This window comes from Metopolophium dirhodum, chromosome 1 (genome assembly GCF_019925205.1).
Source record: "Metopolophium dirhodum isolate CAU chromosome 1, ASM1992520v1, whole genome shotgun sequence".
Taxonomy (NCBI): domain Eukaryota; kingdom Metazoa; phylum Arthropoda; class Insecta; order Hemiptera; family Aphididae; genus Metopolophium; species Metopolophium dirhodum.
The window spans coordinates 95,531,160-95,557,444 of record NC_083560.1 but is presented as its reverse complement, the minus strand read 5'-3'; the positions used below and the strand labels follow the sequence as shown (position 1 = coordinate 95,557,444).

Below are 26,285 nucleotides of genomic sequence, written 5' to 3'. Positions count from 1 at the left end.
GGCCCTGAAATTTTTAAATTACTTACCCATAAAAATATAACATAATTATATTACAGTTTTAATATAATATGATTATTTCCTATGCTCAATGACATTTTCAAAGTATAGACTAATTTAAAATTTTTATACCATGAATCCATGGTTATTTCTACCTACAGTTAACCCCTTGAAGCTAAAAAAACTATAGTTGGTACTTAAAAAAAAAATTTAAGTTATCTTAAAAATCATCACATCAATTAAATAGTTTTTTTCAAATTTTAAGTTTAAAAGTTTATTACCAAAAAAAAAAAAAGGTGGGTAAGTGGATGTCGTTCTGCTGTACAGTAAGTTACAAGTGGGTCACTGTAATGGATGGTGTTAAATTTTAATTCAATGATATAATATCATAGTATAAGAAAAACGATTCTGAGCGAAAACGGTCAGTCAGCCTATGATATTACCAAGTATATTTGATGATATTAATGTGAATAAAGTAATTTATTTGTAACCTATTTACGTGGAGCCTTGTTTTAAATTTTCAATCATTAGCCATAAAAGTTAAACATTTTATACATTTTTAACTACAAAATAATTAATAAATTATAAAATGTTGTCAAAATTTGAACTTTAAATGCTTAAAAAATAAATTGTGCCTATGTATTTATAATATTTTTCAACTGCTATTAGAACGATATATCAGGAGCCTTATATTAAATTTTTTTTTTTAGATCAAGGTAGACAAACTTATGAGTAATCTTATATTACATTATATTAAATCTTAGATTTAAAAAGAAACATTTTTATGAATTCTCAACTCAAAATAATTTGCTAATTTTTGTGATTTTTCCGTATTTTTCAACATTTAAACTTTAAATGCTTATAAATAAAAACTGTGACTAAGGATTTTTAATTTTTTTCATCTGCCTTTGAAACAATAACCTAAGAGCCTTCTATTAAATTTTCAAGATTTTTTACTTAACAGATAACATTTTATTGATATTTATAGAAAAAAAAATGGAAATTGACAATGTCCGTAAACAGCTCAAAATAAGTCAAAATATTTGGAAAATGTTATGATGTATAGAAAATGCTAATATAAACATTCAGTCAAAATTTCATGTCCCTACGGTCATTTGTTTTAGAGTTACACCAAAAACCAAAATCGATTTTCTCGAAAACAGATTTTGCGTAAAAATTCCCGTTTTTCCTTAATTTTTCTTTTGTTTTTCACGTCGCTTGTGAAAACTACTGGGAAATTTTTACTTTTGACCCCCCAAAGTACCAACTAGATTCACTTTCCTATCAGAAAAGTTACTATTGAAGAAAATCCAAGCACTTTTACTGTCCTAAAAGGTGATGACAGACACAAAAATAAAAAAAAAACACATCATTGTAAAATCAATACATTCATCGCTTCGCTAAGAATCTAAAAAATAATTAAAAATAATAGTAAACATTTTAGTAATTTATACTATGAAGTATGAAATAATAAAAAATGATTATAATATTATGTTTAACTGAGTGTTTCAATGAGTGTTGATAAATGGCCACCAATTTTGCATATTATTGTAAAATTTGTCTAATTATTTACATAATGATGTCAATAACTTACAATTGTATTTAAGAATTTTGTTCGTCCAAATATTATTTTTATTTTTGTGTTTAAGAAATTAAGACACACAGCCACGCATATATTGTACCTAATACTTATACCTAGTAATATAAATTATAATTTATAACATATAATATTATAAATATTGTAAAATTGAGTTTGCAACGTATCGCTGCGCTGTGCCACTCGCACTAAATGCACTCTAGTAGTTTAAATATTATACTGTAAAAAATCTAGAAAATATATCAAAATTATAATCTCACAAGTGTCATAAACACATAAATATACTTCATACTACTAATAAAAAATTAGAAAATGTTATCTTTATGGATTAAAATATTAAGCATGAAATATAAGTCACCGTTCAGACTTCTGCTCAGTGTAGAATTGGTAAGTACCGTCCTACAGAACTTTAGAAGAACTTCTACCAGCCCAAACCTCGTTAAACTGGGTTTGATCAATTAAATCTTATAATTAATTTACCAAAATTTAGTCTGGTCCACCGATTTATTAGGAACAAATAAATTTTATTGATAAATTATATGTTAATTTACAGTAGTTATCTAGATGTGTATGTAAACTATAATATATTTTGATTACCTATGTATTATTTTCCTGTTTAAATAGGTAGGTAAGAAAAAAATATTTAAATAGCACTTACCTACAGCAGTGTCAATGTAAATTGAACAATGACAAGTCACTGAAATTGCAACGCTAAATCGAAATAGTGTACTATAGTGGATTGTATTAAATTTGAATATTCAATGATATAATATCATTGTATACGAAAAACAATTCTGAGCGGAGACAGTTTTTCAGTCTGGATATTTTATATTGTTATTATTTATTATAGCCTGAAGTTGAATTAATATTATAAATTACAACAAAATAACTAAAATTGTTTTTATTATTTATTTATTTTTATTTTTTATTTGTTTTTATGGTGATAAACAAATCGTTAGAAATTAAAATCCTGTTTTTAGCGGTTTTTCGTAATTTGTCAGTGGTTTATCCCGTGGCATTAAATATTTATTGAGAAAATCGAAAAATAACCTCTCTTAAGTACCATCTTGATCCAATTTGCTAATAGATAAGATTCTATGTGTTGAAATCGAAGAACTCCTTCTAGTTGACATTTTGTATAAAAAAAAAAACAATTATAAAACCACTAGCTTCCTCGCTCTGCTCAGAATCTAAAATAAGAATAATGCGACTAGAATATATATATATAAATACTAATTATTTAAAAAAATAATTTCATGCATCTACCAGCCCAAGGCAAGTCCCAATACGTTAGGCCACCGGGAACTTTCTGGTATCCTGGTTGGCCAGGCCGTCCCTGGTCAGCTTTAGGAATGTGCAGGCTCTATTCTCATCCTTAGTGGTGAGCTGTAGCCATTATTTTCAATCGCATATATACCTATCTAATATTGGAACAATTCAACAATGTAAATATGTAATAATATATCTATATTGTAATTTACTGTTACTTATTAGATTTTTTTTTAACAATGCATAATACTATACAGTCTATTGTGATAAACGGATTTATAGACGGGCGGCACAAGTCATGTTTGAGTGAATCGACCCAAAATGTGGTCTGTTTAATACATAGTTTTATACCGTTGGGCAATTGTGATTATTCCACCAAAACTACTATTTCGGAAAATAAATAATAATATACAGGTTTGTAGATAAATTAATTTTGATGTATTGTATAGTAATGTACATTGTCATAAAACTAAAAATATGTAATTAATACAATAAAATCACATAAAATACACATAGTTAATAGTTAAGAATGCACTCGAACTTTAAAATTATATAGTAATAATGTAGGTAATATAGTAGCTAATGTTTAAAACAGTCAACAACTAAAACAATAAAATCACTTGTTTCTTTGCCAATATCACTAACAAACATGAAACAAATATAAATAGTAAATATAGTAAACATTTTTATTTATAATATACGTGTCTGTTTACATATTCAAAATCCTGAAATTAAAAAATTTAAACATTTTTGGTATCATTTTACTTTAAAAAAATATATTACCGGATGGTACAACACTACAACATTCTTAAAATTTACCTTAACATAATTGTATTAATAGTTTTATGATTTCAAACTTAATAATTAAAAATATTTTACAAACTTATGGCATGGACGTTTTAAAAAAGAGTTTTCTAAATAAATATAATAGTCACATTTCAACCAGTCAATAACAATTATTATAACTGTTTTTTTCAATGTATAAGTAATAGTCGGGTTGTTCAATTCATAAGTGGACTACCTTTAAATTCTGTACTTTCTACAGCAACATTTTTGGTTAAATTTGCATTGATAAACTTTGCTATTATCACTGATCCAGGATAGATTTGTAGATCCCTTAATTTTGCTTCATTTTCAATTAATGTTTTTCCTGATGCTGTTTCTAAAATTTGATTTGCGGGCGAGACATTGAATACCTTTTCTATCTTATTTTTAAGTAAGAAAACTGTATCATTCGATGACATTGTAATACTTTGGTACTGTGGCATTTGTCTCTCTATTTTCTTAGTTCCATAATCAGAAGTGCTGTTGTAAATGTTTATTGAAGAGGCTGCTGCTGCTTCATATTCACTGGCGTAATTTGTCGATGCAACATCTTGTTTAAATCTCTTTACACTATTACCTTCAGAATCGCTGTCCATATCATAACATTTTAAATAGTTTGAGGATACTTGAATAAATATTTGTTTATTAATGTAATCCTCAAACTTTTTTTCTTTCCTCGGAGTCTTTTTACATATCCCACAGACTTTTGGTATGGAATTTTGAAAAATTCCATTTTTATCAAAATACACAAATACTCCACAATCAGCTTCATAAAAATTTAACAGATTTAACCATTCTTTTTTAGTTATTATCACTGATACACTCTGATCTGTTGCGACAAAATTAGATGTTGGTTCAAATAGTAATTCATTGTGATCTTGGCAAAGGAGGGATTTGTTATTAATCATTAAGGGCCTGGGTACTTCACGAGGTTCGACAACATATCTTTGCCAAGATTCAAGAAAGTCCTTGGGAATGCAAAAATATGGACAATTTTCTTCCGTGGAATTAGGTCTTGTATCATCACATATTAAAGTATTTACATATCTCTTCTGTAAAATACCACTCATAAAGTTTATCATTCTCGGGTTGTATATATTTTTATAATATGCCTTACACAGACTACATGGTTTGGTGTTTTTAGCAAAAAATTCTACTTTAGGAAAGTAAAGTTGAAATATATTTTTCACTTCTTCCGGAACTAATATCATTGTCTCTTTAGCTATACATAAGTTACCGTGTGGGCATGTTATATCTTCATTTAATGTCCATTGTACATTTTCGGTATTTTCTATATAAAATATATTGTCTATATAACTATCAATGTTGATATTGAAATCAAACATTATGCGAGTGCGTTCAATTTCTAAGTTTTCAAAGTAGTCTCTCATAATTTTATCTTTAAATTTGTACACACTAATATTATAATCAGGTTCAATTAATTCTCTTTCCGTGTCGTCATCTGTTTCAATATTATTCTCTTCTATACCTACATTGACAAGGGTATCATCTAAAATTCCTATTAATGATTTACAAGTGGCAACTAATAATTCTTTGTTTATTGGCAATGTTGCATTAGGAAGTATTTTGTGAAGTTTTAGAAAATGTTCAAACATCTTCAAATATCTTACCTGCCAACATTGAGACGATTGTATTCCCAACCAAAAAGTTTGTTCATTGTTTTTCTCATCTGTATTATTATTTTTGGAGTCAAATTGTTGAATCTCAGATATGAATTGTTTATGTCCATTGGTTAATTTCCCCATGCATAATAAGGCAGATCTATTTCTAACACATAAATCACATAATGACGAATTTAACTTAAGTCTTGGACCCCCTTGATACAAATCATACAGTTTATCAGCCAGTTCCGTTCCAATGTATTTGGTTATGTGTAATGCATTAGGATTCAGTTTGTTATGTGGACATACTATGGATGTGTTGTTTATTTCAAAAACTTCCTCAGGAGGTTTTGTTTCCGCCAACGATACTAACCAGGTATATGAAATAGCATCGCCTTCATCTTTTTTCACTTTATTACATTTAATTTCTTCAATTAACTTTGATATAAATTTCGCAGATTCTATACAATCAATTTCATATGATAATCTATCTTCATAATAATTGTTTTGGGCCTTAATTAACTCAGTCAGTCGTGGTGACAATGTGAAGTTAGATGATTCAGTTTTTAATTTCATTACTATGGAAGCTCTTATGTACACCAAAATATATGCATTATTCGTTCTGTACTCGTTTGTTTGAATGTTGAAAAATTTAATTGATGCAAATTCCTTAAATATGCTACCATTGTACAAATTTGAATTGTTATTATTCAACATTTTCACATTTTCATCGTTCATTTCATACCATTGTTCGGTTTTCAGATCTTTTATATGTGTGATGAAGTGACCAACATTTGCATTTTTGCCTTTGTGGATTATAACTCCATATAAATTATACACATGCTCCTCTTTTGATGATTCATGCGATACATCAAAATACTTTCCCAAGTCTATAGTGTACGGGCATCTAGTTTCAGTATTTAATTTTGTTATTGTCATCAAATTGTTATCATACACATAACGCATGAGTTTAAGGTGTACTAAATTCGGTAATGAAGTTAATACAGTTTGGCGAATAGCGTTTTGTTTACTATGACACTGTAAGCAATCAAATTTATTAATTCCTGTCATTTTTTCTTTTTTAAAATGCTCTTGTAAACTGTCAGTTACGGTGTTATAGCATTTAATGTTTAAACAAATTTCTCTAAATTCTGATGTAGTTACTGATTCAGTTTTACAGTTTAAACATGTAGTTATACTGTAAGATTTACCATAAAAATTGTCTTTCATAATATCTCTAACAGACACATTTGATTGTGATTGTAATTTCTCGTTACAAAATGTTACTAAAATATTTTGAAATTCTTCCGAATCCTCTTGAATATTAACATCAATATTAAACGATTTTACAAAGGGTTGAGGATCTACTATTCTTTGATTTCCAAACTGCATTTGGGCAAATATTAACTGAAGATTACCAATTACAGACATTGGCTTATATGAGTTTTCAATGTAAAGAGTTTGATTTTGTTTTTCATACTTATCATCTATGGGATCCCAATTTAATATTGCATTTCTAATGTTTATATTGTGAAACCACAGTTGAAGTAAACTGTTGAGATAACAAGTTGCTCCTAAATTTTTCAATCCGACAAAAGTATCAGCTGGTCGGAGCTTGTACTCTAATTCCTCATTCACATGAAATGTTTTAATGTCATGCAAACAATGCGGGTTGTCACAAGTAATTTGATTTTTATGGTCAGATGTCAGTTTACACTTAGGAAAACCTATTTTATACTTTTTCAAAACATAGTCTTTTTGTATATCTGTCTCTCTAGGAAGAATGTTGTTTGTAGATTCCATATTTGTCATGAGCTTAATCTTTTTATCAATTTTATACAAAAAGTTTGATTTATAAATCTTCTGTTTTGAAATTGATAGTGCTCGTTTCTTGTTTAGCACTTTATAGTGTCTAACTGAAACAATAAAAAAAACAATAAATATAGAAAATGGGTATTTCAATTTTAAATATTAAATTTAGAAATGCAGTTATAGTGAAGATATTTCGATTGATACTAGTTTAATTTTTTTTAATAATACTAATATTTATTAAAACTAATTAAAGCCGTTTAACATAAAATCAATATCAAAATTATTCTGATATGAATAAGAATTGATATTCGGTCACTAATAATTAGACTGTTTCTTGTTGAAATAATCAAACTATTTTTACTATAATTTATAGATTTAGATTGGTATTATTTAATTATTTAACTACAAAAATAATTTTACTGAGAATAATACTACAAATTTTAAATGTCAATTCATATTTTTAAACTTGATATCAATATTAAGTACAATGGTTAAAAGTCATAGCTGTCCCAAACTAACCCAACAAATAACAAGTATAATTATTTAACTTCTTTATGATTCTAAAATGTGAAAAAGACATTGTAGATGAAATAATTATGAATTGTGTTTTAAGCTAGACGGAACGCCCAGCACTATCCGTGCCAAAGTTAAGTTTAAAATAATATTATATGTTTGTTAAAAAATGTATATGCCATATTCCTACAGTGGATTGAGTGCTTTGTCCGTATCCCGAGCTATGTAAAAAATATAAAATCGAAAACCGTGTTTGAGTATCTATATAGCAACTCAGACACCTTAAGTTAAAATCAATTTGTTTGCACTTAGATAGTTAGACAAACTACGTCTTAATTGTGTTCATTAAGTACTAGTAATCTTTACAACTATGAACAGCCAATTGGTAATCTATAAGGAAGATCACCAATAATAAATTCTTTTTCATTGTCCAATCAATAATCACCGGGTAACTTCTATTATTCGAATATCTCAATAATTTTCTTGCGTGTCAATTAATGTGTATGCCACGTAAAAAAATAAACAATTCCATCACCTACAATTGGAATTAATTTATCACCCATACTTTTTATAGTTGTGTACCTGGGTTTGTGTACAACCTATACTAGTTGCATCCCAAATAAAAAGGTATAATACTAATTGCTGCCCAGGTATTTCTTGAGTACGTCCGAATTGCCTTCCTAATCTGGTGGTTACAAACTTATATTTATATTAAACAACGTACACAACTTATGAAATTTAATTTTTAAACAGGCAATGACAGATTTTAATTAAAACAAATTAGGTAGCAGATTTGAATTCATCTTTAAGTTTTTACCAATACCATAATATATTTTTATTTAACATTATTTTATTTTTAACTATTACAAAATTACAAAACGCATATTTAATAATAATATAACACACGAAATATTATTTTTAACCTATACCTGTAACAGTAATTACTAGGGTTCGGATTTGAAGGCTTTTAATGCCTTTCTTTTATTAATCATAATAGAAAAATAATTTTTATACAAAAATGTGTTTCATTTAATTTCTTAGACGATGGAACCTTTTTTTTTTGCCTTTTTTTGCCTTTTGCCTTTTTTTTACCTTTTGTACTTATAAATGCCTATTTTGTGTTTAATTTTTCAGTTGATATTATAATTTTATACACAGCTTGCGTACTATCGCTACAAATGGGTTTTCTTATTCGCAATATTTATCGATATCGTCTTATCGAGTATTTGGTATGGCCATAAAATTACCCGTACACCTATTTAAAGATTAAGATATGTTCGTAATGCGTAGATTCAAGATTGTTCGTCAGTCCGCCCGCATTTTAACCCCTAACCGTAGCCGTTTTACTGAAGAAAGCCTATCAAAATACATGGTAGTCAATTTTTTTTTTAATACCAACTAGTTTATTTTGCATGCAGTTTTAATTTTTAATTTGTATTTTTCTCAAAATGTGTGCAATTTATTGAAAGTGTTTAAAAAATGTTCACTTTTTTTATTTTGTAGTATATTTATGAATTGCCTTTTTGTATAAATTAAATGCCTTTTTTTACATTTTAAATGCTTTTTTTATTGACTATAGGTATTGCCTTCAAATCTGAACCCTAGTAATTACTATTGCCAGTTAGTCCTAAGTCTGTGTATAAATTGGATGGGAAATATTGTTTATAAGGGAGCGCAATAAGAATGAATTTTTGCAACGGGACACAATTTGTATGCAGCCTACGTTATGGTACACAATTTTTTCAGACATCTATAATGAGTACAACTTTTGAGTACCTATGCGTTCACATTTTTTGTTTTACTGTTTACGTTTTAAGGGCTATATTATAGCGTTACCGAGGAGGTTGGCTCTTAATAGTTAATTGTTCCTAAAAATATTTTTTTTGCAACTTTAACTATGGGCCAGTGTGTCTAAACCGTTCGATTCATGTCGTCAGACAAATATAGTATATGGGTACCTAAATATGAATTATTATAATTGGCCACAAATAGATTATATTATAATGATAAGCGGCCCGAGGGTTAAAGCGCCATGTGATGGACATCTGCGACTCTTTTATTCTTATGCTAAAATATTATGTCTACTTGCGATGTAGGTTTTTGTTTTTATGAGCGGAATCCGTTACGTAAACGAATTTTATTACCTATCGTACTATCGACAACGCATCGTTTTTAGTACCTATAGGTACTATTAATTTATTATTGTTATACTATCGTACTGCGCTACTATCAGTGGCGGATTTTCAGGGGCCCCCCTCCCCCCTCTGACACTATAAATATTTATGTTATATTATATACACTAGCATAATATATTAATATAAGGGTATTTAAATACCTATCATAGGCGTGTTTACGGGAGGGGCCGGGTGGGCACTGCCCCCCCCCCCCGGCAGCCTGTGCCCCCAACAAAATCATGCCAGGATAAAAAAAGTCGTGCGGTGTGTACCCTGCAGTACCTATAGTTTTTGATTAATTGTAATTTTTTTGGTTACGCATTCATTAACTAGTGATTATATTATTATCATATTATAATATTATGTTCATCATATTATAGTTTTATCAGTTGATATTATCCAATTACCGGTTATAATTTCAAAAATGTTTTTAGATATTTTACGACTTGTTAAAATAATTTAAATTTTGTCAGATACCTACTCAAAATATATATTACCTACTGATTAGTTAATAGTTTTACAATTTGTATGTTGTTTACCTTGTATAATGGATGGGAAAAAAGTATTTTTATTGTTTTGACAATGGTTATACTTTTTGATCATAATTAAAAAATACTTCTATCATTGTGAATTTTGTAACATAAAAAATGAATGTTTTTTCATTTCTAAAAAATAGGTTTCACAATTTAAAAATTTGTTGTGCCCCCTCGGCCACTAAAGTCTGAACACGCCTATGATACCTATTTCAAATAAACTGAAATAATATATTGTTCGATATTTATTTTTAATTTATCAACAATTGTACGTTTATAAAAATAAAAAATAATAGGTAGGTTTGAAATATATATTATTTTTATGACCCCCCCCCCCCCCCAGAAAATTTTTTAAAATCCACCACTGGCTACTACTGCATTGTTTGTCTATATAGGTACTACGCTGATAGGTACATACTATATACACAGATATATAGGTAGGTACTATACTAATGTCTAATACTAGGTGCTGTAGTATAGTTACCGTTTTAATTACATTTAAATATTTTTATCCTCGTAACAAATACTCATAGAAGGCTAATTTTAACTTTAAAAGTTTGGTCTTGCTTTAAAAATATAAATAATTATTAAAGTATATAGGTAATGCTCATGACGTGGCTGATTTTGTATTATTTTTTATATGGCTGCACTAAGTTACCTTCAGATGGGCGAATGTTGGCCGTATATCTATTTTTAATTTATAACTCTTAGATATTTGTTAAACACACTACTTTTTTTTAATTGTTAAAAATAAATAACTTAACTTGGAATATGTATCAACATTATTTACGACCACCTTATTAAAAATGCTTTTGTAGATAATTAAAAATGTATCAACTTTAATAAATTGATAAAATTACCGTGCTGACACAATTAATATCCTAAAAATTTTAATTCTGTTCCGAGTAACAATTATAGAACAGAAAATATTTCAATAGGTACCTAAAATGAAAAAAACACAGTTGAGATAACTGATATATAAAACATACGAAGGAGAACTAACTAGAGTTGGGGGTCATAAAAATAAATGCCAATCTTGAAGATATTGGTCAAATTTATATCCTGCCCAATTAAAGTCATCTACAATTGGCAAAAAAAGAAAGATGTTATTAAATTAACTACATTTTATAAATACCGTTTGATGCTGAGAAATCTATAACGATGAAGATTTTATTATTAAAGACGGATTATTTTTGTTTTATTTATTATATAGGTACTAACTGTCGTCTGTCCCACCCTGCGTTTCCCGGGAAAAGTCACCTCAGGTGAAAACAGAGATTTTTTCACATTGAAAATGTTATAAGTACCTACCTATAATATAAATATAAGTTCAAGGACTAAAAAATGCATTAGTTTTATATAAAATATTATGTATTTTCACGATTTTCACGATTTTCTATTGAGTATATCCCGACTTTGCCCGTGTCCAGTCATTTTTGTAGTAAATCCCACATGGTGTGTAGGTACGCTGTATAACCACATATGTGTATCTCAGTTCTAGTATACCTACCTCAGTTCACGGGAAAATTGGCGTCCTAGCTTTGTGAAATAATTCGACCTAGATGGGTAACCGCAAGTCACGGATTCGAATCTGCATTACTTAAAAAACGAAAAAGTATGTTTTTCGAAACCTAGATTAATCAACGTTTGGAAATTTGAAAATGATGATACACATGTGCACATAATATCTATATATATATCATTATAGTTTCAAAGTTATAGTAGTTTGTAGTTGTTTGTTTTTACTGTACCTACTATCTATACTGCGCTTAAATGGGTAATTACTAATTAGTAATTACTAGTTTATTTTTTTTTGATTTGTCCCATATTGGTACTAATATACTAATATTTTGTCGTCCTGTGGTGGTCTGTACCGTGACTTAACAATGTGCCTTTAGTCGTAGGCGGTAGTGTGCACTGGTGCGTTAAGAAACACTGTAAATTAGTGTAATCATGGGTAAAGGGTTCAAACAGTACAAAATACACTTTGAATTTCGAACTTTTTTTTTATTTTTGAAACCCATATATTATGTAAATCAACGTTTTAAAACGGACGGTGTCAATATAAATTTGAGCATATTATCATTAGTCTTGAAATTATAACACATTGAAAATTACTATAATTTTTACGTTTTTATTAATATTAAATGTATTACATGAGTACTTAAAAAGTATAATTAAAATATAATCATTTTGAATTTACAAATCAGTATTCATAGTATCAGTCGTGTGTGTATCAGAACATTCGGAACTACAATCAGAACCGTCGTCGTCGTCGTTATTTGTGAAGTCATTTCTCAATAACGGATCATTAAGCTCATCAGCTTTTTTAAAAAACTGGGTAAAGCTCAGTTTACGATTACGAAGACGTGTCATAAGCATGAGCTTTGCCGTGTAATCGCCGAAGACATTTTTTATTGGGCAGTGTTGTGAAAGTGATGCTTTTGCATGTCGCCACATTATATACCTTCAAAGTTATTGGTTCCGGATAAAGAAATTGATGAATCGGGTGCGATTTACTGCGAAATGTTGAAAACTTTCCTCTTCCAATCATAAGCCTAAAATTTTAGCAATAAAAAAAATTGAAAAATTAATTTTTGATTTCATGTTTAAAAGTTGTTTGTAAAAGTAATACCTATCGGAGTTGGGTAATATAAAATATGGTGTAAGTTGTAACTGGGTAGAATAATATAACAACTATGGGGTTTTATAGTAGCCGGTAGAGTCCGGATTTCAAAGCAGTGTATTATTATTTAGAAACTCTAGGACAATGCACATTCCAAGCACATATTTCGTTTCATCTACCTACCTAGTCCAACCATGTAACAGATAATTCAAAGGTGAAACTCTTATTTTGCATTTTTGCATTCATTAGTTTTTAAATTAGGCTCTGACTATGAAATATTACTTTTGATCTATATACTGACGATGCAAAATGATTTATCGACGTTATTTTCCATCGTGAAAGAATCGATTTTATAAATTTAGGCAATAGTTAATAGTACGTGTTGTTTTTCTACCTCTCATATATTATACACAGTGAAACCTCCGAATAGCGGACACACTCACCCACCGATATTTTGTCCGCTATTCAAAAGGGGATACATTTTTGAAATTCATAAAGTGTATAAAAGTGTTAGATATATTTTGGTTAAAGGGACTCCACCCGGTGATTTTCTGACTTTTCCACCTTAAAACTTTTCTGAAAATACACAAATTCTTATAACGTTTCGAAAAAAGTCAAGAATTTAATTTTTCAGCGAAGCGAAAACCTCTTTTGCTTTAATACAAATTTATCGCGTCTAAAACTAATCACTAACTAATAAAACTAAAAACAGACGAAACATTAGGAGTCAAGGCATTGATACTTTCGTTGTATGATCGTTTGGTATTATCGTTATGTTATCGTATCGTTTAGTTTTAGTTTGTTAAGGGGATTCAATTCCGAGTTTCCATACATAGTATACCTATATGACCTAACTTATCAGATAACAACAAGTCATTGAAGATTACATAAAAACGACTTTTCTGATTTTTTAAAACTTAACTCTCAGACCCTTACATTTAAGTTTTAAGAGAGTTGGCATTTTAAAATTATAATAATATTGAAGTGAAAATAATTATTTAAAAATGTTAATAAGTGGTTTTCAAGTAAATTTCATGACAAATTAAAATATGTTTTCATATATTTTATTGGATAAATAGGTTAGTTAATACAATTGGCAAAAGATTAATATCGACAAAAAAAATAATTAATTTTTGAGTAGTGCGTTTTTGACAAACCTCCCCTTTAACGAGTGCTTCCAAATAGAGTGCATAATGTGTGAGAGGTTTCACTGCTACATAAGGGGTTTTTCGATACTAATTTAGAAGGTATATTATTTCGATTATTTAATTATAAATTGGGAATTGAAATAACACTCTATTTTGATGAAGTTATCAGAGTTGTCCCGAATCTTGATACAACAGAATACTTAAAATAAAATCTAATAATAATTATGAATTCATTCAATTTTAACAAAGTTAAACTACAACTACTACTGATAAAGTAATATGTATTAAAATATCTATTTACATCTAAGTTATCATATTTTTGTTATTAATTATATTGCAAAATTATTAGTTTCCAATGATGTTAATGTAAAAAGAAAATTATAGGTATACTTTTCAACCAAAATTTTAATGTGATACCTATGTAGTTGGAATAAATAATATTATTATAAAAATTATTTGTGTTTGTTTTAATAATTAATATTTATACTATGTGAAAAAATTGTAATTGTCTTAAAAATAATAAAAAAATAGGAGTAAATTTAAGTGTCAAGATTAATCAAATACTATTATTGTGTAATGTAGATTTTTTAAATCTTTTAGTTGCGCCTTGCCATGAAATACACTTAAAATATTTTTGTCTTAAAACCAATGCAGAAATGGTATTTATATTTTTACTTCAATCGCATCATTATACATTTAATTTTTGTATTTTAAAACAAAAACGTATTGAACATATTTTAGAGCATTATTTAAGTGAAATTTTTCTGTGAACATTAATGGAATATTTTCAAAAAATGTCGCTCGCTTGTAGATCATGAAAACATCTAACAGCGCGTTCATATATTATATCAGTGTAACGTCTTCTTAAATTAATTTATTTATTTACTGTACAATTTATGTACTAACTATAAATATTTATCATTTACACATTTAAGTGGGTGGTTTTTGAAATTCTGATCTTAGTGTTTTCAAAACAATCATTTTCACATAACTCAGTAATAATTTAGTGACATTAAGTGATAAATATAATGTCATAAATGGTGTTAAAAAGTATTTATTTGAGTAGAATACATATCATACTTTATTTGTTAGGTAGTTTTCTAACAAGCTTAAATACATTATAATATTATTTTATAATAATATATTCAGGAGAATTCTAATTTTGAAAAAATATTTGTATATAAAATTGAAACATAAAGCATAAAACATACAAAATACATAAATCTTATATTTAAAAAAAAAGTTTTGATGATAAAATAAAAATTATTACATACCATTGTTAAGAAATAATTTATATATATATAAATTATAACTTTTTACAAACCTAATGTATAAAAGACAATGTATTGAATAATACACAAATAACGTTTTATATACAATAACATACACAATTTATACAATTCAATAAGCTAACATTAAAAAAAAAACTGGCAATTTATAATTGTATAAACTAAGGGCCCGGCCCGTATAAAACTTTATAAATGTACAATAATAAGTATAAATTAATTAAATTAATTCAGACATTTGAACTCATGAGTTCGGTACCTTTAAATCCAATCTCTTCTGCAATAACAACTTCTGGCTTATGTATTACGTGTTCATCAAATTGTGCTAGTATCACCGAATCAGGAAGGATTTTAAGGTCTTCCATGGTTGCTTCATCGTTCAGCAACTCTATTCCATCTGGCGTTTTTAAACATTGATTGTTGGGCTTAACATGAAATACTTCCATGATCTTTAATTTGAGCTGAAGCAACGAACTGTCGGAAGAGACTATAACTGACTCAACCTTTGGCATTTGTTTTCGTTCACTCCTTCTGGTTCCGGGCAGAGATGCATGATTGTTAGTGTTCTTTGAAGTGGAGGCTGTATCTGAGCCACTAGTGCCATTCACAGACACAGTAGTATCTCGTTTGAATTTCTTTGAGCAGTTGCCAGACATCAAATTCTGATTTTCAATATTGATCACTTGAATAAAAATTTGTGCATCATTGTATTTCAAATAATTCATTTTATCTTCATGCAGTTTCTTCTCACGACAAGTTTCACATAATTCTGGGTTTGATGATTTAAACACGCATTGATCATCAAAGTACACAAATATTCCAAAATCAGCATCACAGCACAGTAAAAGCTTTTTCCATTCTTCTATTGTTACAAGCACCAATTTATTATAGTCATGATGTGTTGGATTCAAACTCGACATTGGATGATAAAGCAATTTGCTGTGGTCATCACAAAGCAGTATTTTATTCCTGATCAACTTGGGAATTGGTTCCTTTAATGGATATCCGACAAACTTTCGGAAAGCTTCTAAAAATTTCATAGAAATACACGCATATGGGGAACGTACTTTTGAAAAAACACTTCTGTTTTTATTCCTCAGTAAATCATTTAAATATAAATCCTCTATCTTGGCCAGACTTATACGCGTAAGCTTGCCTACCATAACCCGAATATGCGCACACAAGTGGCACTGTATGGTCCTTTTAACAAACAATGATGCTTTTGGAAAATAAGTTTGAAACATATTTTTTACTTTTTCCGGCACTAATCTCTTTGTATTTTTCTCAATAGTCATATTCCCATGAATGCATATAATGTCACTATTAAATACCCACGGCACATGTTCAGTATTATTTATGATTTGCAAACAATTGAAACTATCATTCTGACATGTTTCCTCGTGGCTTTGTAACAAATTGTCATCCCACTTTCTACAAAAATCATAATCAGGTTTAATCATATTTTCTGTGTCTTTGACCATATTGACATTTTCTTTGTTTATTTCTCCATTGACATTTATTTCTTCACATATGGTGGATGATTCACATACTGCGGACAACGTTTCGTGGCTGATTGGAAATGTTGTATTAGGAAGTACATCGTTTTTTTTGAGAAATGTTTGAAATGACTCAAAATATTTTGTTTGCCAGAATTTAATTGTTTTATTGCCTACCCAGTAACTTGTTTCTTTATTTTCACTGTCTGAATTGTTAGTTGGGGACCAATTTTGTAAGATTGCGGTAATAGATTCATTATGTTTAGCAGCTAAAGTTCTTGTATACATTAAAGCGCATTTGTTCCTGATGCATACTTGACATAATGATGACATTAACTTCAATCTTGGACCCCCTTCATACATACCATACAGTTTATCTGCAAAGTCTGATCCAATGTATTTGGCTTCAAATACCTTATCTGGATCCAGTAAGTTATGTTTACATAATATTGGATTGTTGTTTATTTTCTTGACATTCTCATTGGGGTTCAATTTCAACCAATATTTTAACCACTGTAACGAGATAATATCTCCTTTGTTTTCTTTTATTTGACTATGTTTCATTTCATTGATTAAATTTAACATTTGTTCTACAAATACTTTACCTTGTTTACTCTCTAATATTTTATTTTCAAAATTGTTGTTATGAAAATTTACCAATTGAGTCAATCTAGGTGACAACTCAAAGGTGGTTGATTTGGTATTCAGTTCTTCAGCCTTTGTATCTTTCATATACACCAGCATATACGCTTCATTTGATAGAAACTCATCAACGTAATTTTTGTCAGTTTTCGTTGATTTTAATTTTTTAGAATCATCATCGGTAAACAAATTTGTACCTTTATGAATGAGCTTGACTACTTTATCATCGTTAAATTGGTACCATTGTTTTGTAGTGTTATCCTTGATCTGGGCAACATAGTGACCACAATTTGCACTGGGACCTTTATGTATGAGCACTGCGTATAAATTGTAGTTATAATTTTCTCTTGAAGACACATTGGGTTTATCGGGTAAATTTAAATATTGCCTCATGTCTAATGTTTGTGGGAATCTTATATATGAGTTTAGTTTTTTCTTCTGCATTGATTGTCTATCGTAGATAAAACGTATTAGTTGAAAATTTAACACTGAAGGTAATGCAGTCAAACATATTTGCCGCATAGCAATTTGTTTTCGTTTACACCGGCTACAATAATATTGGTCATTCCCGCCGAGAACTTCTTCTTTTAAGTATTCTTTCAAACTGTTATTTAAAGTTTGTCGATCCTCAACGTTTAAACTAAGATCCCTAAATTTTGAACAACTGGATGATTTTAATTTACATGTCAAGCATGTAATTATACTCTGATATTCACCTAAAAAATTATTTTTCACCATATTTTTGACAAATACATTTGTTTGTTTTTCAAATTTGTTTTCCAGTATTGTTAAAAACAAATTGGAAAATTCTTCAGCGTCCTGTTCAATACTTGCATCGATTTTCAAAGATTTAATAAACCCTTCTGGATTAACTGTTTGTTCTTTTCCAAATTGCATTAACGCAAATACTAACTGTAGTTGACCAGCACCAGTTACTGGCTCATATACATTTTCAGTATATAGAGTATGATTATTCTTCTCAATTTCATCCTCCTCAGGATTCCAATTTAAAATTGCATTTCTAATATTTAAATTATGGAACCATAGCTGGAGGAGACTATTAATATAACATGTTGCACCTAAGTTTTTCAAACCACAGAAAGTATTTGTTTGTCGATGCTCTAGCTCTGGGACTTCAATTGGAATGACTTTGTTTTGAAGCCAACGTTGTTCACCTAGTCCAGATAGGCAGAATGGATTGTTATAATGGCGATGGTTAGATAAAGGTTTACATCTGGAAAGTAACAGCAAAAACGCTTTATTCACATGAGTATCGTTGATGTCATCAGGATGAGTGTTGTCAGCCCATGACCACTGCTTCTTTTTCTCGAGGTTCCTCTTACTACGTATTTTAAACATTATTATTTACACCTGCTGTTTAATGGAGCAATTTGATCATTAATTTTAGTTGTTAATCACTTGTAAGTTTCTCTCTGAAACAATAAAAATAAATAATATATTTAGTAGGCTAACATTAGATTATAAAAATAAAAATACAAACTAAGCAAATATGATACAGGCTTAAAAATATTTTATTTTTAATAAAACTAATATTAATACCAAACTAGCACCAATTAAAAATATTGACACACATAACAAAAGCTATAGTTATTTATTATTAAAACATTTGGATTAAAACTATAATGTTTGTAAATGGACTATTATTGAAAAATGATAATTATTATAGCTCAATTACATGTACCAATATTTATAAGAAACTAATTCATACAGTAGTTTTAATATTGTAATAGCCAAAAAGTACCTTCTTAATGGAATTTATCGATTAAAAGTTTACATTTTTGAAACTTATTATTTACATAATTTTAATATATTTAATGTTATTTCTTTTATGCCATTTAATAACTAATGATCATATTTTGTTGTTATTTATTTCAAAAGTGTTATTTAGCTTGTAGTTGTCCAAATGTATAAAATATAAATTAATTAATTGAAATTTTTAGTAAAAATAAATACATATAGACGTATCGCCTACAGTCATATGTTTCAGAATTCAGAAGCTTGGTGTTTTTTTTATCTAATCGATCAATCAGTACTATATTGTAAGCTGTTTGAAGTGAGTGCTGAAAAACATTTTACTTATTTGCAGCACCTTAAAACCGAAAAGCATGTCAAATCAGTTAACCGAATAGATAAGCCAAAAAAAGAAAAAGAAATACATGTTAATATAATTTTAAAATTTTTTTTTCTTTAATTGTGACAATAAAATATTTTTGAGAGTATTTTAAGCATTTTTTAATGTTATTATGGTACATTTTTAAGGCATTAATACATGCAGTTTTAAAGATTTTTCAAAGCATTTAGTTGAAGTTCCTAGCTCTACTTTTAACAAATATTATGGTGATGAATATTGTTAGTTACTTATAAATTATAATTTAGGTCACAGACATATAATACCAAACCACATAAAATCTCAACTTTAACATTTTCAAGCAGAGGGTTATAAATATTTGATGAAGTTTTAGGTGGATATCAGAGGGGGCTTAGAGGAGCTTAACCCCCTCCCCCCTGACATTTCAATAGAGTTAGGAGATTTCTTCAGATAGCTTTTGAATATAAATGTATTAAAATCAAGATCAATTATTGAAATTATAATATTATTTAAGGTGGATCTTCTAGGAAAAATTACTTAACCGGGATTTGGGTATATTACCGTGTAATCCCATTACAAAATTTGGTATTTTGTTTGTATTTATACGTCTTATGATGGATAATAATAGTACATTTTTCAAGGGTAAAAAGAAAATAGAGTATACGCCAGGTCTGTGAAATATACTAATACATATTTTAGTTGATTATTTGCTAACTATTTTTGGCCTACGTATTTTAATATAATGTCCATATCAATTTAAAAACATTATTCTCTGTATTATAACTAAGGTAAAAAAGATTATAAATAAATAGAATTAGTTTTTATTTTGTTATTCTGAAAATGCTATTTTTAATAATGTATAATTATTATTACTGGCTTTGTTTTTTATTTGTTTTTTTAATATATAAAATATTTTTTCAAGTTGTTTGCATATTATTACTTTAGTTAAAAGATATGGATAATTATAAAATTTCATGATGTGGGTTATGATAGTTATAATAATAATAATAATAAAACTACTAGCATTAAATTATTTACTAATAAAACATGCATAATACCATTGATTATAAATACTAGCATATAGCATATATAATATATAAATTCTAAAGCAATTGACAAAAATACTATAACTATAATAAATTACTTACTCATTATTTAAAAACGCATTTTCTCAAAATTTTAAATCTCTATAGTGCTTTACAATTAATACAATTATTTTCTAAAAAACAAATAAATAATTGTTTTATAGTTAAAAAAATAAGATTTCATTATGGTTTTTAAATGAAATTTTTTTTTATTAACACAGATAAAGAATTAAAATTTAAAAAAAATATGTATACATATTGTGACCACAATAACTAGAAATACTCAAAGCCCAACAAAACATATTTCTATAATTTTTGGCAATAAATCAAATAAGTCACATGTTTAACGCTCAAACTAGGTAGTTTAGCACATGCACAATTGACTAAATTCTTTTGATGACATCACAATTATTTCTCAAGTTAAATAAAAATGTGAAATAGAAACTAAAGAATATATGATAACAATTTGAATAACAATCGGTATATTAATATTGTTTTTAACTGTACTTTACTATGTCAGTTAATATGCACTGATAATTAAATAATGATATTAGTAGTAATAATAATGTGTTATAAGCTCAAGTTTAAAACTCATAAATTTTATATGTCATCAACATAAATTATAATCAATATTATTCTACCAATTTTTGAACATGAATTGTGACAAAAGCATTGTTGGTCAAAACGAGGGATTGCAATTTAAAATAATTTGTATATTGCATAAAGCGAGACTAACATACTAAAAATGTATTAGCAAAAAGAATTAAGATATAGTTAAATCAATGCGATCAGTATTTCCAGTTATCATGCACACATTTGTACACAGTTATGTAGACTTAACAAGCCTCATAAAAATCATAAAAAATGTTATAAGGTTTTAAAATGTATTGTTAATTAAAGTGTGTTCAAAAGTATATTGTATCCAGATCTGATGTATTTGAGTTTGCATATTCTCGTACTTTTTATCACATTAAATATCCATACACCGGTAATCGACATTGTTAAAATTAATTTTTAATTTTTAATTAATAAAATAAACGTGCTATAGTAAAAGAAACAAATTTTAAAACTTTAACCACAACAATTCACATAATAAATACTTTGATCTCCATTCTCCATCAACATAATTTTATAACAATGTAGTTACATATAAAAATTGAGTGATAAGGTATCATTTCTGATTTTGGCAGGCCGCTTTACTAAGGAATATCGCACTTAAACTAAATAACAAAATCCCACTTACGTAGACATATTTAATAATATTTAAGGGGATCGCAGCACATATATTTTTCATAAGTTTTAGACCAAACAGCGGTGGCAAATTACACATACTTTGGAATGTCCAATTTTAATTTTTTTATACATGTATTAACTTGACAAAATATCTAGGCTTTTTAGAAAGTCAATTTTTAATTTTCAATTTTAAGGGATCTTAAAGTTAAGTTTTTTTTTTCAAAAATCCCATAAAATAATTGCATTAAATTTGTATTTATTTGGCAGACATCTGATTTTAAATCAATCCAGTGATTCCTTAAGAACATAGTCTAGAAGATTATAAATTCATCCATTTTTTCGAAAATATAATCAAACTTTAGGAATTATGTTTAATTTACTACCGCTTTTAGTAGTTTTTATAGTTATGCAAACAAGAATATATTTAAATTGTATTAAGTATTGATATGCGCTTGAGCGTGCAAGAGTTGCATCGGATCCGGCGGTGGTTGCTTGTGGCGGCATTACAGCGATTTTCGGAAACACACATTTATCACTCACACATAGACATAGTCTAAATGTTCATGTCAAATGAATTGCTTAAACATTACTCCTTAAAACATGATACGGACCCCCTTTAATGGTATATACTTGGTGTGTATAAGGCTTAAATAATCAACTTAACAATTAAATAATATCTGCAATGACAAATTACCCAGTCATTTTTATAAGACACTATTACGCTTATACATTTGTTTATATCAATGTTAAATTCAATAATAAATCAATAGGTAAGTAAAAATAATAATATCACTACAATTATATACAATATACATAACACCAGTCACCAGTATATAAGGTTTTAGATTCTGTGCAAAATGTGAAGTATATTGTTTTTATAACAATGTTTTTTTTATCAGTTTTGTCTTAAGAGTAATACAATTGCTTGTGTTAAACATACAGTATCTTATTTACTGTTTTTTAACAATTAATAATGTCATCATTTTTTATAAAGAAAACTGATGACTAAAAAGATGCAAGTATTAGTGTATAAAAGTTAAAGTTATGCATTGTTTTTAGTTTTAAAAACCTATATAGTTTTTATTATGTTTTGAAAAAAATTATAAATTGATTACTTAAATTACCTGTATTTATGGAGTAAGATTTGAAACTGAATAAGTTGATACTGTTTAATGATGATAGAACCGAAAAGTTAACAGGATTTTTGGACAATGAAAAATTGTTGAATAATATTCCTTCAATTTGATCTTCTTCACATTTGCAGTTTAATGTAATTACAAACAGTTATGGATGCATCAGATGAAGTATCTAATAAAACATAAAATATAATTATAAACCAATCATTACTATAACAAATTAATCTATAGCCATAACATTAGGTATATATTATTATATTAGGTAGTAGGTACCATTGATTATAACTAATATTACATTTTATTCTTATATTATTATTAATTTATATAGATAAATAATTCCTTACCGCAGTACACACATTTCTCAATACCAATGTAAAATGAATTTTTGATGGTTGCTGAACAATGAACTATTATTATGTACTCTCAACCAAGCTGTTTTTGGGTATGCTTTAATATTTATGTTATATACACATAAAATAAAGCCACTGAACAAATCTGGAATTATAAATTTAAATATTACTCATAATACCTATATTGTCATTTTGTATATGTACCTATATTAATTAATGAAGAAATGTGTATTGTTTATACATCTTACATTTTTTTAAATAAAATAATAGAACTAGGTAGGTAGGTACTATATTAATATTACAATAGTTATATTTTTATATTTTGAATATTAAAAATTGTCATATCATTCACATATGGGAAGTCATTAGTTTAACATCTAGTAGAATACATTTTGTGGTAGAGCGCATCCTGCATGGTAGCTAATAATATAAGTAAGATAAGTAATGAATATTTATGTACCTAAATTCAATAAAATACATTTGTCGGTTTCAACTAGTGTTATAAATGTTGAAAGTACAAAACAACATTAGGTTATGTATAGGTTTTGTGTAATATGTATAATACTATAACATATCTTTGATTCTCGATTCTTGGAAGTAGAAAAAGGAATTTTAAATCGAATCGATTCCAAGGAATTTAGGATTGGCTTAAATTACATGAGAATAGATTCCTAAAAAAATCGGTGGGGGGGGGGGGTTAGCGAATATTGATGAAATTAATTTTGATAATAGATACAGCGAAAAGAATCTGAATCGATAGGTAACTACTAACTGATTTTGATTCGAGGATCGATGAAGAAAATTGGAATTAACAAACCTATACTAAAATTTGAAACACAAATTAATGCAATTATTTCTTTTTAGTCAACTTCAATCTTAGAAATTTTAACAATTTGTATATACTCATTGAGGTACAGACGTACAGTTGTTAAAATAAATATATTATAGTAAAATAATCACAATATATGTAAAACAATTGCGATGTAAACAAATAAAAAAACTGGGGAATTCACGATACACGACTCATTGTATCGTAAATGGATCATGAATTGTAAAATGAAACACCAATTTACGCAGTCACCTTTGAATGGACGTTTGATATGTATAAACATTAAAAATAAATATTAGAAGAGGTAACCTAAGTTTAATTAATATGTGATTCCAGTTAGAACAAAAAATTTTTTTAGCGATCAGTAGCCAGTTCGATCGAAAACGGTTGTATTCCAATCCACAAATAGATGGGGGCTTAGGGGGGCTTAGCCCCCTCAAAAAAAATAATATAATATATACCTATTATTATAATTTTGAAAAAAAATGTTTTGAGGCTTGAGCCCCCCCCCTTAAAATTTTTTCCTATTTGCACTACTGAACAGGACGCTACTCGATCATTTTGAAAACACCTACCAGTTGTAGACATAGGTGATAGGTATTGTATTTATTGTTTGTTGTTGTTGTTGTTGTTGTTGTTATTACATAATCGAGCAAAAATGCACCCACCCATCCACTATCCGACTCTAAATCATAACCTCTTCTCGCTTCCCGCCAACGACGTAACCAAGCGGAGGGGAGAGGGTGCTCGAGGGGCTGCAGCACTTCCAAAATTGAAGGAAAAATTATCTACAATTTATATGATACTGTGTAGTTAAGCATTGATGAATATAATATTATACAAAAAATACGGTAAACATGCCAGCAGCTAGTAATTTACTAGCTTCAACTTCCCAACCAAAAAAATATTTTATTGTTGATCCCGGAATCACGGACAAGGACATGACATCTCTATGTTACCCACCCAATTTATTACAAATAAGCGTTTTTAACTTACTATGCCCGCTGCGTTGATGACTTTACATACAATGGTGGCGTCTGTTCGATCTTCTCCTCCGACTGTGACTGCCTTTTGAATGTCAACTATGGTTTATTGGCGAAAAGTATATTGTGATCGCAAGCAGAATTTTAAATCGACGATAAAGTTTATAGAAAATTACACAGGTACGAGATAGGTTCACAGAGACGGACACCGACTTAGGTAGCGCGTTCTATCCGATAAACGCGTTTCGAAACACTTAGGTACCACAAACGCGGTGAACAAGTTAGCGAACGATGGACGAAAGTCGACGAGGAGCGAAGAGTTGAGAACACGCAAAGAGGACTACAACGAAACGATTGTCAAAAACGACTAATCACTGTGGAGGAACGCCGAAGAGAGCCTGGTGACAAAAATGCGGTGCCGCGCGCGCACTCTCTGGCCACTAACTCCACTAAATCTGCCTCGGACGCGCCAAGAGCTCCGGGCGCATGCGTGACACACGAGATTTTGAGCAATGGCAGCGGTCCGTGGGGACGCCAACGCCTCCCTCCCCCCGCGCGCCTTTGTTGCCAACGAAAATATTTGCAGCGCCGCCACCGGCGATGTTGCCTGTCGGTGTCAGCGGCGGTCCCCCCCCTACCTACCTCACCACCCGACCATGCTGCATACACGCTAGAACCACTGGTTGTGCCGGTAATTCAAAAATATTTAACGTCTTTAGATTTTTGAAACGTGTTTTAAAACCAGTTTTTTTTTGAGACATTTAGGGTTCAGCGTATGCTTTCGAGTCACCTGCCGTGACCACGATCCCATCCGCTTGAGAGTAGAAGGGGCGCTATACGAAATTCCATAGGCACGGTTCACCCGACTTACCTATAGGTATACAACATAAACGAGAACAGTATTATAATATTATAACATCTCTGATTCATTTAACGTAAAAGGTTCATTGTTTCGTACACTATAGACGTTTTTGAAAATATTTTTTTATATTCCTAAAAGTCGTTAAAAAACAACAGTT

General features: G+C 28.7%; 1 protein-coding gene across 3 annotated transcripts; it reads right to left on the bottom strand.

Moving 5' to 3' along the window:
- Window positions 1-3,577: 3,577 nt before the first annotated feature.
- Window positions 3,578-25,706, bottom strand: LOC132936845 (ubiquitin carboxyl-terminal hydrolase 48-like). 3 transcript variants are annotated; one of them, XM_061003633.1, is made up of 4 exons: window positions 25,280-25,706; window positions 23,449-23,599; window positions 23,093-23,276; window positions 3,578-7,226 (listed from the first exon to the last, which is right to left on the bottom strand). In XM_061003633.1, exon 4 carries the CDS (start codon window positions 7,120-7,122, stop codon window positions 3,865-3,867), a length of 3,258 nt encoding a protein of 1,085 aa, XP_060859616.1. In that variant the 5' UTR covers window positions 7,123-7,226; window positions 23,093-23,276; window positions 23,449-23,599; window positions 25,280-25,706; the 3' UTR covers window positions 3,578-3,864. The 3 variants fall into 3 exon arrangements, 2 of the variants coding, with proteins under 2 accessions (XP_060859616.1, XP_060859615.1); XR_009663545.1 differs by lacking the exon at window positions 3,578-7,226 and adding an exon at window positions 12,435-12,900; XM_061003632.1 differs by lacking the exon at window positions 3,578-7,226 and adding an exon at window positions 15,377-18,973.
- Between the last annotated feature and the right edge of the window lie 579 nt (window positions 25,707-26,285).

Excerpts from the sequence above, each read along its gene's own strand:
- LOC132936845 (XM_061003632.1), bottom strand. The coding sequence starts at position 18,899 with ATGTTTAAAATACGTAGTAAGAGGAACCTCGAGAAAAAGAAGCAGTGG.